We start from the raw sequence: 14,504 nt of genomic DNA on the forward strand, positions 1-14,504 counted from the left end.
AGCTAGGTTTAATTAGATGAATGGCTATAATGTCTAAGAGTCCAGGCATTTGGGGATATATGATACTTTTGACCCTTTTCTAAATTTAAGGAAGAAGTGAAATTGAGCACTTTCACTTGACCTTTGAACTTCTGACAAGAAACTTCCCTGAGAATCTCTATTGGGGAACACATGCATACATGTACACTAATGTTTCAACAAAAATCATGCAGGCGCTGCATAGATGGAAGAGGGAAATAGTGACATTTTGATGAGTTGACCTTGACCTTTGACAAATGGCCTTTGACCATGACCCCTAAATTCCCTACATGATCACTGTCAATTAGTACATGCATACACAGTTGTATGTACTAAGTTTCATGAAGATAACTTGAAAGCTTTGCAAGATATGGAGAAAATAGTGACATTTTAACATTTTCACTTGACCTTTGACCTCTGTCCTCATGACCCAAAACTCTCTCAGGTGAATCTTTATTTGGTAGTACACGTATACACTAAGTTTCAAAAAAATACCTTTAGGCATTGCACAGATATGGGGGAAATGGTGAGATTTTGAGCAGTTGACCTTGATCTTTTGATCTTTGACCTTGTGACCTTACGCATGTGCATGCAAAAGCTGGTAGGCACAACTTCACCCACTCATACATACACATGTCAAGTTTCATTAGGATACCTCAAAGCATTTATTAGTTACGCTCTCCACAAAAATTGATTATGGATGGAAGGACAGACAAAACGACGGACGGACCGATGGACAGAAAACCCTAAAACATAATGCTTCTGGCGACACTTCATGGTGGAGGCATTAAAAAAAAAAAAAAAGATACTTGGGCCACTCTAAACATAAGAAAGTAATGAATTCAATTAAATCTACATGCACTCACAGTATCAACATGATTGAGTTATGGCGTAACATGTCAAAACAACATATCTAAGGATTATTTTATCTGAAAACATCCACAGATGAAAATTGAAACCATTTTTTTCCAGGTTTACCAAGAAAATAGTCTGTGATACAATGTACTTGTTAACGCTTTGTTTGCTTTTTGGGGGGTCACGTCCAGACATTCTTAAGATGCACAATGAGAAACTGAGAGTGAATTCTTTTTCTTCCTTTTTTTTTTGAATGTCAGTGAGTGTGTGTCTCTGTGTGTCTCTGTGTGTGTGTGTGTTTCTCTCTCTCTTTCTCTCTCTTAGCACAGCTCTACTCACCTGTTGGGATGGGTAGAATAACTAGAGGCTCTGAAACAAAAGAGTGAAAAAGAGAAGATGGGAGAAAGGTTACCTCTATTCCAACACAAAAAAAAGAAAACATATTTCCTTGATGAAGTAACACTCAGAAAATAAAATACACTGGGAATCAACATCTGTTTTTTTTTTTGTAATTTTTGTACATGTTCATGCTTGACATACTGTATGTACAGTACATTCACTTGTACTGCATATTCACAACATGAACAATCTTCTTTTCAAGATTAGTCATTGAGTGATTAGTCGTGCAATATGAATGGTTAAATTTGACTCTCCATGGTCACTAGAATATCTCCAAAGGGTAAAAGAGGTCTCAATCTAGCATGCAAACACACAAGGAAGATAGTGGACTTACGAATTTGGAGGGCAGGCATACAAACATCACTCCCCAAGCAGCCTGAGCAGCATCTCTCGGATCCGTCGCAGTCAGAGTCAGTCTTGCAGACAGCGCCCCCACAAAGTGGTGTTGCACCTATCTGTGAAGGGCACATACCAACATGTCCTTCAAGGTCTCCTGGCTCCCCAAGAGGTTCTGACCAAACATGGGCAAGGTGTAAAGAAACAGGGAACATGAAATTACATAAATTACAGCAACAACCTCTCAAAACCACAACATTAAGTCAATTCTTCCAAACTAGCTTTCTCTGTGAGACTATTGAAGGATAAACAAGGAAGTGCCAAAATGTGTCTCGCCCATTCGCGTAGAGGAAATTAATATTTTTCTAAATTCCAGAAGTTCATTGACCCCACCTATGACCTTTGACCTTGTTACAATTGTGGTGACCTTCAACTCCCCAAGGGACATTTACCAGTCAAGTTTGGTCACAAATGGACATATGGATCAAAAGTGATGAGCCATAATTGAAACACACTGTAAAAACTTAATATTGGGCCCTAAAAGTTTGACCCAAGTATGTGACCTTTGACCTTGTGGTGACCTTAAACTCCCCAAGGGACATCTACTATCAAAGTTTGGTAACAAACAGATATACAATGTATACATCAAAAGTTATGAGCCACAAGCAAAATGCGCCGTAAAAAACTTAACATTGGGCATAACTTAACATAGTAAAAGCATGAAAGGTTTCTTACGAGCACTATGCAGTTTAAGTGATGGCAAAACATGATCAAACAGCATACATATCTGTGGAAGTCTTATCAACTACTCTTAGTAAAAATGTTGCAGCAGTTTGAAAGCAACCAAAATCTCAAGTCAGCATCTTCTGTGATTAAAGAACAATTGATTTCTGGAGTTGTTATTGCTAAATAAACGTCACTTGCCTCTGAAGGTAAGTTACGGTACATGTTTTCTCGAGCACTGTTAAAGCCCTTATAGGTCTATATTTATTTAAAGAATAAGATGTTTGTGTCACTCTACACATACAACAATGCAATGACTATGAATAAAGTTACACACATTCATAGCATCAAAACAATTCTGCCAATTTGTCAGTCAATAATTTTGTAGTTTAGGTCAGATTTTGCAAGAAGCAATTCTCAGCTTTATCTTGATAATAGCTCATTGAATATTTGGCATTCTCAACCAGCTGAAATTAATCAAATTATCAATCCCTTATGAATACTACTTTTGAATGAACAATGTTTAAAGTTTGGTGTGCAGTCTACATCAGCCACTAGCAAGGAATTACAGGATTATGTGGAGACTTAGTAAGGTACTCTACTTTATCTAATATTTTGAATTTATACTTTTTTCCATTTTTATGAACATTTTCAAGTCACAGCAGAAATGCTGATTATCAATTTAGTTTATGTGGACTTGTCATGGCCCTTATTGCAACAACAGCAAAATAAAGAAGAGAACAAAGAAGTCAGACTGAAAAAAAAAAATAACTGAGTCAACAAATATCACATAAAGCACCTAAAAGGCCTCTAACCCTACGTTCAAATTCAAGGATTACTTCTTCTTTTTCAGGTTTACCAAGAAATTGACCTCTCCTACTTCCTTTTTTCAAAAGTTTAGAAGTTATGTCCAAACATTTTGAAGATGCACAGTGAGAGATTCCCACAGAAAAAAAAGGAAATTGATTGACAATATGCTTAGGATAGAATTTGCATTCTGATAGGACATACAGTACACATGTACATGTACAATGTACAATTCCGTCCAACAAAAGTTATCTTGACTATATTTCCATATTCTCTTGCACTCTCTCTTCTATCTCTCTCTCCCTCCTCACTTTCTCTTTCTCTGTCTACCTTTCTCTCTCCTCTCCTTCTCTCTCTCTCCCTCTGCCTGTGCATCTCTCACTCTTTCTCTCTCTCTCTCTTGACTGGCAGCAATCTTTCTTCACAGAGTTTGACCTTTAGCCTGAAGAGGTAAGGGGTGGGGTGGGGAATTAGCGCGAGACATTGGAGAGGCAGTGTGAGCCAGCAGGTCCCATCCAATTACTTCATGACCTATACCACAAACAGCAGGAGGTGGAGGTTAAATATAGTTTCCATGGCAATACTTGGTTGACTAACAGACTCCAAAAAAAACCAAAAATCCATACTTTCTGGCAGTAATGTATACTGCAAAGACAGTTTAGAATAAAACCCTTGAAGCCTTTGTTTGATTGGGATATGAAAGATATGATAAAAAACAAAAATGAAATCAGGAGAGAGGAAACAACATGCATACTCTCAGTTGGTAAGACTGTACGTACATGTTGTGCCTAACCAAACTATTTAATTCAATTTAATTAAATTCATTTAATTCAATTTAATTCAATTCATTCAATTTATTTCCACAAATCTGATAAAAAAGACAGTTACAACGTGTACATGTACATTGTACATCACAGCATACATTGAGGCAAATGAGAAATATACAAAACATAAGCCATATATCAAGAGAAGTAGAGGAATCAAGAGGCTTAGAGCAGCTATGTACAGTGTATACAACCATCATACATCGTATGTATACCCAAATATTTTGTGAAGTTTTTTTTTTTTTGGTGAATTTAAAGACACAGGAATATATTGACTCTGATCCTGATACAAAAGGTAAATGCACACATACATTTTTTCCTGTTCAGCACTGTACTCCACGATCGCGAATTTAACCACTTACAAAATCGAGAAGTCCCGAATCGCAAAAATTTCAAACTCGCTATATAGGGCGTATACAGTAATCTGAAAGTGGTACGTACAGTTTGTTTAATACATGTATAGAGTGAACAAACAGGATGTATCACCAAGTGGAGTTATGGAATGCTTTGAGTCCCACAAGCTGTAAGGAAGATATCAGGTGCTGCTACATTTGAGGTTACAGTGGGGACTTGCAAAAGTTGAGGGAATAAAACTCTCCAGTGAAAACACAAGCTACTACAGAATGTGTGTGGAATGAAAATGAATTAGGGATATCATGCATTCAGTTACCTGGCTCCAGGTTGGGTAGAACAACAGGCACACAGGACTTTCCACAGCTTCTCTGGCAGCACTTGTCTGTTCCATCACAATCTTCATCGCCACGGCAGGGCTGAGAACAGATGCTTACATCTCCTTCTTCTGCCGGACATTCACCTGGTTTAATTCCTAGATGAGAAAAATATCCTCGTAAACTACTTTGATTTAATCAATTCCAGCAAAATGGAAAATTTGGTACAAATCTCATTGCAAATTATGTAAATCATTAATTTAATCTACTACTTGTTATTACAATTGGACAGGTACAAGTGTGCCATGCAGTATATAACAACTCTTGAAGGAATTACAGTTTGTTATATCTTATTGGGTCAGTGAATCAAACATAATCTGAACAGTGGAGCGAGGAAAATAAAAGCAGGTATACTACTCTCTAATATACAGTGATTACCGGAGGATATACAATATATTTAACATGGACAACACAACAATAAGTAGAAAACTATGTTTTAACCATGAAATTTCTTGATTTCCATTTGTTTCTTATGGTGGAGAAAATATCCTTCACTGGATCTAACATGCAGAATGCAAAAATTAATTCTTCTTGACATTAAAGGACAAGTTCACCTTCATGTACATTGAGTGAATGCAACAATATTAGTAGAACACATCAGTGAAAGTTAGAGGAAAATCCGACAATCCATTCAAAAGTTATGAATTTTTGAAGTATCTGCGCATTTACTGCTGGATGAGAAGACTACTACAGTGTGTGATGTCACATGCGTACAACGATATAGTGAAAATAAAAAGAGAATTTCACAAAATTTCACTTTTTGAATAAAGTGCACATTTCTTGGACTTGTTACTGATGTATGTTAAGGATAATATTATTCCCCTTGCCTTCTGAAAGAGAGAAGTCGAGTGTTCTTTTGTTATGCGAGAAAAGTGAAAATAAGGTTAATTTTCTTTATACTTTCTTTATACCGTTGTACTCATGTGACATCACAAGCTACAGTAGTCTTTTCATCCAGCCATGACTGAGCAGAAACTTTAAAAATTCATAACTTTTGAATGGATTGTCGGATTTTCATCAAACATTCACTGATGTGTTCTACTAATATTGTTGCATTCACTCAACCCACATGTCTATGAAGGTGAACGTGTCCTTTAAACATACTGTATCTTTTAAGTACATTGTAAATCAAAGATAAAATTTAAGAAATTTTCAGTGCTTAATATTTTCAGTCTTCCCAGATACATCAGTTGATTAAATAAAAAACTAGTCAAAACCCTGACCCTCAAAAGTCCATGGTTGCTAGAATGAGAAATATCTTATCTCCAGCAGTCTTCATATTTGTTATGCTCTGATATGATGCATTGCTTTTAATAATCTTTACACACATACAGTCTGTATTTGCATTTGCAACTAAATGAAATCATGTCAAAAGCAAATTTACTTGGCAGTGAATCTCTCCAAAAGGTGTGCGTTTAAACATCTGTAATCACTTTGATCACAGTGGTCTACTTTGGTTAAACATGAGCTCATCTCTGTGTGTAAACAGTAGGCCTAACAGAGTGCACAATGTCAAATTTACTTGGAAGGGAAACTGATGTTGCTATTATTTTGGCTGCTGAGTAGACTCAGTAAAAATATTGACAGATTTTTTTTTTTCACTTGGACAGACAAGTCAAAGTACAGCTGGAGCAAAGTACAGGACATGTCTGACAGCACACCAAACATGGAATCTGCTTTATCCAGATAATACCGGAGAAAGGGCCACACATTCATAATAGACCCAGGAGGTTCCTACTCCTTACCCTTGCACATACAACTTATAGAATACTTATGAACTGTTTTTGAGAAATGTCTGATCACCAGCAAGTCTTCATATTTGTTGTGCTTTGATATGATGCATTGCTCTACATATCTTGTCTAAACACATTTGCATCTGTTTCTCATTTGCCCGATAATGAAAGGTGATTGCTTTCATTACTATCATTTCTGTGATCAACTGAAACCAAACTGTGCCAATCTAGAACCCATAGGAACACCTCCTCTTTTTGTATTTCATTTTCCTTTTTGTCTTCTTGCAGATATTCCCTTTCTTCTGTTGATGATTCTTCATAAATTTTCTTGGAAATTCCTTCTGTAGTACAGATTTTATAAACAAAGCATCAACTATCTGATTCGGCATGTGACATATTCTGTTGCTATCATCTGCATGTAGGGAAGAGCAAAACTTCGAGATTACACTCTCTCATATTTAAATGAAAATCACATAAAGAAATTCCTTGGTGGTATATTGATATAATCTCCACAAATCAGGGCAGTTGTTTCAAGGCACTGTTCTCCCCAGCACTGTCATGGCAATAAACATGCCACAGCAGACTTACCTCCATGATCTATGATGTCATCATCACCATCAAACTCATCAGGACCTATAACATGGACAGATTGACAATAAACAGTTGTCAATGTAAGAGCACTTAAATACTTCATGCTGAGTCTAACAGTGATCATGCTAAAATTCCTTATAATTTGGCTTTCAAAGCTTTAAGGAATATTCAGTCCCACCCAAGGCAAAATAATGCGCTTGCTGTAACAGCAACCATCAATTTGGCAGTGTATGCACAAACACTGTAAATTTTGCTTACAAAATCTTTGGACTTGTATGAGCTGGAAATACAAAATGCATGATGAATCATTTTCAGTAAACAACATATGCTGGTTGCTATTCATGCACACAATGAACAACATAAAACACTGAATTCAGATCACTGCAGAAAATATCAAGCCAAGTTGCCTTGCAACTCACACTGGAGATGCAAGTACAATTGTTTACAATTTGCAAATCAAAATTACATTAAGAACAAAAATTAACAGATTTGTCTAATAATGGAATTAGCCACAATGATCTCCTATGCATGATACACTTTGTTATGTGCAGCATACATGTAAACCCAATAATTCATTTGTGATACCGGTACACATACCACTCGTCTGCAGTCATGCTGTCTTGTACACATGGTTTATACATCAATGTTTATCTATGTTCTCTAGTTTCAATCACCCAAAGAGTCTTTTATGATCATACTTCTTGAATACATGATAGAAGATGCATCAGTGATGAAGCAATAAAGCAGTGACATGAATTTAAAATTTGTTTGTTTGTTTGTTTGTTCATTTCCATCTGAGAAGATGGCTGGATAGCCCATATTCAGCTACACTAAGCTGGTCTTCCATGGGGTTCAGTTGGATGTGAGGTGGGACCACTTCACCGGGTTAAACACCCTGCTCTGTGCGATGAATGAATGAAGCGGGATCTTTTAAAACTGGGCTAAGCAAGGCCAAAGGCGAAATTTTCGACAACAATGTTGAGTGCTAACCACTGTATGGACTTCTAAATTACCATGGTATGCCTTACAACGTGTGTCAAACATATAAAGATCAGTGAGGTGAAATTCATTCTCAACCACCTGAATTCAGTCAACAACAAATTTTGTGGCAAGTATACAGAGTACACTATGTACTAAACATATGGCAGACCTGTCTATAGACAGCAGTCATTTTGTCTAATCTTTGTACACCTGTATACAGTACCTCAAATCACAAACCATTCTATTTTCCCCTAGGAATACCTTCTCCAGTCGTAACTATCTTGGTGACTTCATGCCCTGCAGTTGACTGGGAATGTGCTTCAGGCGTGAGTGTGGTTTGGAGACCTAGTGAAGGTCCCTGTGTGGCTGGGTAATCTGTGTGTGAGTCATTCAAGGTGGTTTCTGGATCCAAATCTTCAGCATATCCTGGACTTGATACTGGCTCTTGATTGTAGGGTTGGTTTGTAGTCCCAATTTTTTGGGTACTGCTGTCTGCATCACTTGTTCCTCGATGTGTGTTTGGTGGTCCTGATTGACTCTCTTTGGTTCTGTGCACATGCGGACTTGATGCTGTTGCAGTTGGGACTACAGACTCTGTATTATTTGAACTTGGTGTTTCTGGGCTGTCTTTAGAAGTACTGTGATTTGAAACTGGCAAGGTTTCTGTAATTGCACTAGTTTGTAGATTCGTAACTGTTTGCTGAGTGCTGACATGTCCAATGTCTGCTTCTTGATTACCCTCCTCAGTTGGGATAGTGCCTTCAAGGAGTGTAGGTTCTATGGTTTGTTCAAGAAGGCTCTCTTGATCTGCCAGTGCCTCAGTACCTGTTCCAATTGAAACTGTCTTCTGAACATCCTGAGGGTCTATCACTTCTTCTGTAATAATTTGGAATGAAGTTATTCCAGTTTTAAAGCTCTCATCATCATTGGGTCTTGTGGTAATAAATGTTGGATCTAGGGTTGTAAATACGGCAGTGAGGTCAAAGTCTGTGGCTGGAGCTTGAGTGGTTGGTGTTCCAAACTCTGTGACCTGAACAGATTGGGGTTCTGAGCCTGTCTCCTGAGCATTTTGAAGGTTAGACCCTGTTTTCCCATTGGACGGTGTTGGTGTTGGTGTTGTTCCCTGACTCCTTGTTTGATTTGATGACACATCTTGAAGTAAAGGCTGAGTTGACCCTGTTTCCTGAACATCCACTTCAGTTGCAGTTAGGGGTGATGTTCCAGCAGATGTTTGGTAGTTAGACCCTGAATGGTGAGTTCTGGTTTGTGCTGTACTTGCTTTAGTAGTATAGTGCTCTACAGAAGTTTCTGTTGTACTATCCAGATCTCTTTCAGATGGTTGGAGACTAGTAGGTTCGGGACTTGATTCTTGGACACTTCCAGGCTCCAAGGAAGAGGCTGTTCCTGGATTTGCTGCAGTCTGGTTGGCATTTCCTAGACTTTCTGATTCCAAGGGGTCTGTGCGACTCCCTATTTGAATACTTCTTGCTGTTGTCTGCTTCACTTGGGTACTTGCAGTAACTGTCTGCAGATAGCTTGCTCCTGTTGTTGCGATTGGCAATTCTGTTGATGTTGTCATGCCTAAAAGACTACTAAGAGTTACATTCTGGAAGTCACCAATTTGTCCACTGAGGCTTTCATTGTGCTGTGCCTCTATCTGTCCATCAGTACTCTCTATGCCTCCTTCACTGGGTTGATCGGTGCTCTGTACTGTAGAACCTCCACCTTCCTCCTCACTAAAACTTTCCGGTGGTTCTGTCCAAATGAGAGATTAGACACTTTACATATATTCACATGACATTAGCACTTCAATGCTAATTTAGAATTCAGCTCTTTAAATGCTGGAACATGGAACATACTCACTATGGTATCTGCAAAATGTCTGCTTAGTGCCTGTTACTTGCACTTAAAATGACTTGGTCCTTGCATGCAGGCTACACACAGATTCCTTGTTCTTTTTACAGAAAAGCAGTTTCATATCTCCTGTCTAGATGAGAATGCTTTATTTCGATTTCTTCTTACCTGAAATAATCTCGCATTTTGCCAACAAAAATGTGCACCATCTCTATACCGGCATACACTGTATCATCACATTCACTTCACTTTCACTGAGCATCAACTACACATAGAATCACTGCACACACACACACACACACACACACACACACACACACACACACAAAGTGATCTCGTCGGAAACTAGAAAAACACTCCGAGTTTGAATAGCAGAGACCTCTGAAAAGCGGCTCATTTCTACTCACACACACAGGCTGAAAATTACTCAATTTCAAGTCTTATGCTTACGTCATCAGCTTCCAGCTGCGCTGGACCTAGCCCGAGCAGAGCATAGTGCTTTAATTTTTTTAGTGGCATGAGAACAAGTATATATATATATATATATATATATATATATATATATATACATATATATATATATATATACATGTACATCATGCAAACCTCAAATATGCAGTTTGAACTCCCAAGTTCATTGACCCTATCTTCCAAATCTACAAAATCTTTGCAAAAATCATTAACATTCCTTGATCATGATCAAAATTTAAAAATCTGTTCCTTGTGTCATTATTGCCTTTTCCTGCAATATTCATCCAAATTGATTCACAACATTTTGATTATTTTGCACATAGACAAACAAACACTGATGAAAACATAACCTCCTTGGTGGAGATACTCATACATCCTCTTCAGGTTCAAGAGCAACAACCTGCAAGAAAGTTTAGTACACAGACACATTGTGCTTGCAGCTCACATTTTCCACAGACTATTTACTGATTATGGACCATACAAGGATGATGAAGATATCACATTACACATATCATTATATTATCAAAGAAATATACCCACTAACATATGAACTTCACCTAAGTATCATAGTCATACGTATGTTTTCATAAGAAGGAAAAAAAAATCCCATTTAAGACCACATAACACAGAGAAAGGAGCTCTTCTATGATTGAATGTGCTATACTCAGTATGCAGCACAACACATGCATCAATAACTTTGATTCTTTAGGAAACAATCGAAGGCATTAACATTGTGGGTACCTGAGACAGTGCTGCATCTCCACTACCATCACTACCTTAAATCTGTGCATCATCTGTTTTATAAAATGGGTCTATGAACTTAATATCAGCTGGTAAAACTTTGAATTTCAATACAACGAAAGTGCAGACGATTGTGTGAATCAGAGTGATTGTTTGGGAGCAGATGGCTGCACTGAGAACTCTGTAATCTGCCAGAGCATAACACACATCTGGACTGCTTTTTGCTGTGTGACGCACTTTTTGCACTTCCTTGCATATTAGTGAAAAAGTACAGACAGCATGTTTAACTCATATCATATCAGCACTTTTGATTGGCTACAATGTACATTGAACTTCAACCAACTTTCCAAGCACAATTATGACACAAACTAAACTGATATCATGCAAATAGAAATACATTTTCTTCCTTAATACTTTGACATAAAGATTATCTTTAGTTGAAGATTGTAAACTAATTCAGCTATATGATGTCCAATACAACAATTGGAACAAACACTTCCACTATGATGCTCGCTACATGTAATTTAATAAATTTGTACCCACCAAACAAATGAATTAGCAAATATGCATTCCAGATCAAATCCCTTAAATGGTGTCTATTCTTGTGAAAAAAAATAGATAAAACAAAAATGAAAGAAAATATGACAAACATATAAATCTTTGACTCTAGAAAATATATCTGCTTCTCCATACAAGCAAGCTACAATGTATGACAAAATATAGAAGGGAAGGTAAATATTGCTGTGAGGGCAAACAAACAGAGAGGTGGAAGGGATAGTGGTAGCAAACACATGCTGCCCCACATCACCATACAATGTTGTACATCACCAGTATGAGCAGAGAGTGATGCATATGGGGCAGGTGAGGGGTCAGATCCCACGACCCCTCAAGACTCTTTCAGTCATCAAAGATAACCTCCCTTCAACTTGACAATGATGAAATACATGTACATGTAGTCAATCCTACAGGTTGTATGTTTTTGTTTTTGTTTTTTCAACTTGCGCAAAATGGTCAAATATGCTGGGCAACCTGTGCTAAAACCATCCCACACGTCACCAGAAAAAATGTACAGACTTTAAAATCCAAGTACAAGTTTTTCATTTTGTGATATTTTGCAAAAACACAATGCTCAACATAAAAGACATCAACATTTTTGTCCCCTGACTTACTAACTCTTACTCCTGAAGCTACAGGTGAAAAAAAAAAATTAGTTGCAGTGTGCATTGCAAATGGAAAATTAATTCTCCCCATTTGTTGTGACATTTTTAACAGAGAGAATGAATCTATTAATCCTCTTATAATCAGAGATTCACCAACAGGTGCATTTATCAACTCACTTCAGGTGCAGAATACCGGTTTCCAGACATTTTTCAGGGAGTTTTGGGAAGTTAATAAATACAACCAACATCATACATGTGTCCTTAATAGAGTAATGGACTGTAATCAGAGGATTTCTAATGACAACTGCATGTTTATTTGTACAACTCAGTGATTACAGTAATAATAGGGGTATCTATAATGCCCTTCACCACTCAATCTGAGTGCTCAAAGGGCATGAAAAGTCTGTCACACAGCATAAAAGAGAAAAAGAAATAGAGAAAAGGAAGCAAACATTCTCAAATTGAGAGTGAACAATAAGTGTCAAACAAGTGTTGAGTTTGGCATCTAAACAATGTAATTGTATTTCAGTGGAAATTTTTGCACATTTTGCCTGACCATAAACTAGCACGAAAATAAGAGCATGTAGGCCTACCAGTCCACTACAGCTGAATGTATGTAATGTTGTAATTCTGAGGAATTAAAAACATGGGAAATACATCTTACCCAGGCCAGCTGGGCATGAAAAATTAACTCACTGTAAAATATTCACTTTCGCAGTATTTGGCACAAAACAAGCACTTGATTTCCTCACTATATTTGTCGTATGTGAAGGTTCCAGCTTTCATCTCAAACATCGGCTTGCTTTCTATCATCACAATACAGTCTGTAGGGTTAGCAATATTTGCAATAACAGCTGTAATAATATACAGTTAATTTCAAACTATATTGCAGGCCTATTTATTTATGTCATACATGATGTGGAATTTCAATATTCACATCTAATCTACAGCTGTAAGTTGTCATACATTGTACAACAGAGTTTGGTCAACTTTTCAGAAGACAAAAGGCAAAAATCCCCCGCCCTTTCACAAATTGTTTTGATGTCAAAATTGCCAAAGATATTTATAATTCCTGAAGAGGAATATACATGCAGTGTAAACACTACTTATTATATTATTTCTTTAAAAATCTGCCCACTGTTCAGGTTTCACAAATGCATGAGTCTGGAAAAAAAAAAAGATATCACAAAAGAAAAAAAAAATGTTTATTAGGCTGTGCTGGGTCTTATTAGGCTGTGCTGGGTCTTCCAGGAACATTTGCATATATTTTTTCATGAAAAGAACAGTCCACCTTCTGGTGCTCAGAGTTGCAAATTTCTGAAGTACAAATGTGTGTATAACACCATGTTCCTTAGCTGTGTGTTGGGGCTTTTGGTCAGATGCTACATTGTGCGACTCTTGTAGATTTGAGGGGACACAGAATTTCAAGCTTTAATCTGCGAATGGCAGAAATTTGCATATAACGCATACAATCTAATGTCGGCATTGCCACTGCGAAAGCTTCCTAATTATGCATGGTGTCATAAAAACAAAACTGCAGTTGGCAGAAAATGATGGAAATTCTTTGAATCTCACACTGCAAGAGGAAATTACGTTAACTCAAAGTCTCACCATCTTCTAAGTGTGAAATACATTTCTCTAAAAAGTAACACTACTTACCTTGGGCATGAACAAGAAGCAAAGACGCCACAAGTATGATCCCTATCCGAGCAGAAAACATTCTCGGATCGATACTCTAAAACACCTCAGAAGTCAGTGATATGAGACAGCCCCCCAAGAAGCTATGAGGAAGGGCTGAAAGCTTAGTTAGTATTGACAACAGAGAGACAGTCCCATCAAAGCCCATGCGAAGTTGTGCTCCTCTGTACTTGGCCAACTTTGTTCTCAGTTACAATCCCATTTGCTGGAACAGGATTTGCAGCAGACTCTTTATATATGCCAGCCAGCCAGCCAGCAACAATCTACTGGTAGCTCTACCTGTGGTTAATGGACAACCAAGCTCCAATCACTGAGCTGAGCAAAGATAGTCAGACAAACAGACAGACCAGAGACCAAAGGCTAGTGGTAGACTGCTTTGTCAGACTTGACTGGAACAATAACAGCAGGGTGTCAGGTGCGGAGGTGGGAGGGAGGATGTGGTTTACGAATAGACGATTGTTGTGTACAGACTTAAAGACTGACTGAAAGAGGTGTGGCCAATTACACACAGACACAGACACATATACACATTAGTTTCACATTTACAATTAGATAACAAGTTTCTTAGACCCTCGGAAAGGGAGT

The 14,504-nt window shown here is 37.6% G+C and overlaps 1 protein-coding gene across 1 annotated transcript in view; it reads right to left on the reverse strand.

Moving 5' to 3' along the window:
* Positions 1-14,198, reverse strand: part of LOC139738185 (uncharacterized) — a 37,530-nt gene extending 23,332 nt beyond the window's left edge. The window contains exons 1-5 of the mRNA XM_071648843.1: positions 13,881-14,198; positions 7,012-7,056; positions 4,633-4,788; positions 1,607-1,783; positions 1,213-1,242 (exon numbers count right to left, since the gene is read on the reverse strand). Coding sequence (XP_071504944.1) covers positions 1,213-1,242; positions 1,607-1,783; positions 4,633-4,788; positions 7,012-7,056; positions 13,881-13,941 — 469 coding nt within the window. The 5' untranslated portion in view covers positions 13,942-14,198. The remainder of the gene's footprint in view (positions 1-1,212; positions 1,243-1,606; positions 1,784-4,632; positions 4,789-7,011; positions 7,057-13,880) is intronic.
* Between the last annotated feature and the right edge of the window lie 306 nt (positions 14,199-14,504).

The sequence above is a fragment of the Diadema antillarum genome, unplaced genomic scaffold (assembly GCF_040938485.1).
Source record: "Diadema antillarum isolate AM-2024a unplaced genomic scaffold, OU_Dant_1.0 seq00000728_RagTag, whole genome shotgun sequence".
NCBI classification, from domain to species: domain Eukaryota; kingdom Metazoa; phylum Echinodermata; class Echinoidea; order Diadematoida; family Diadematidae; genus Diadema; species Diadema antillarum.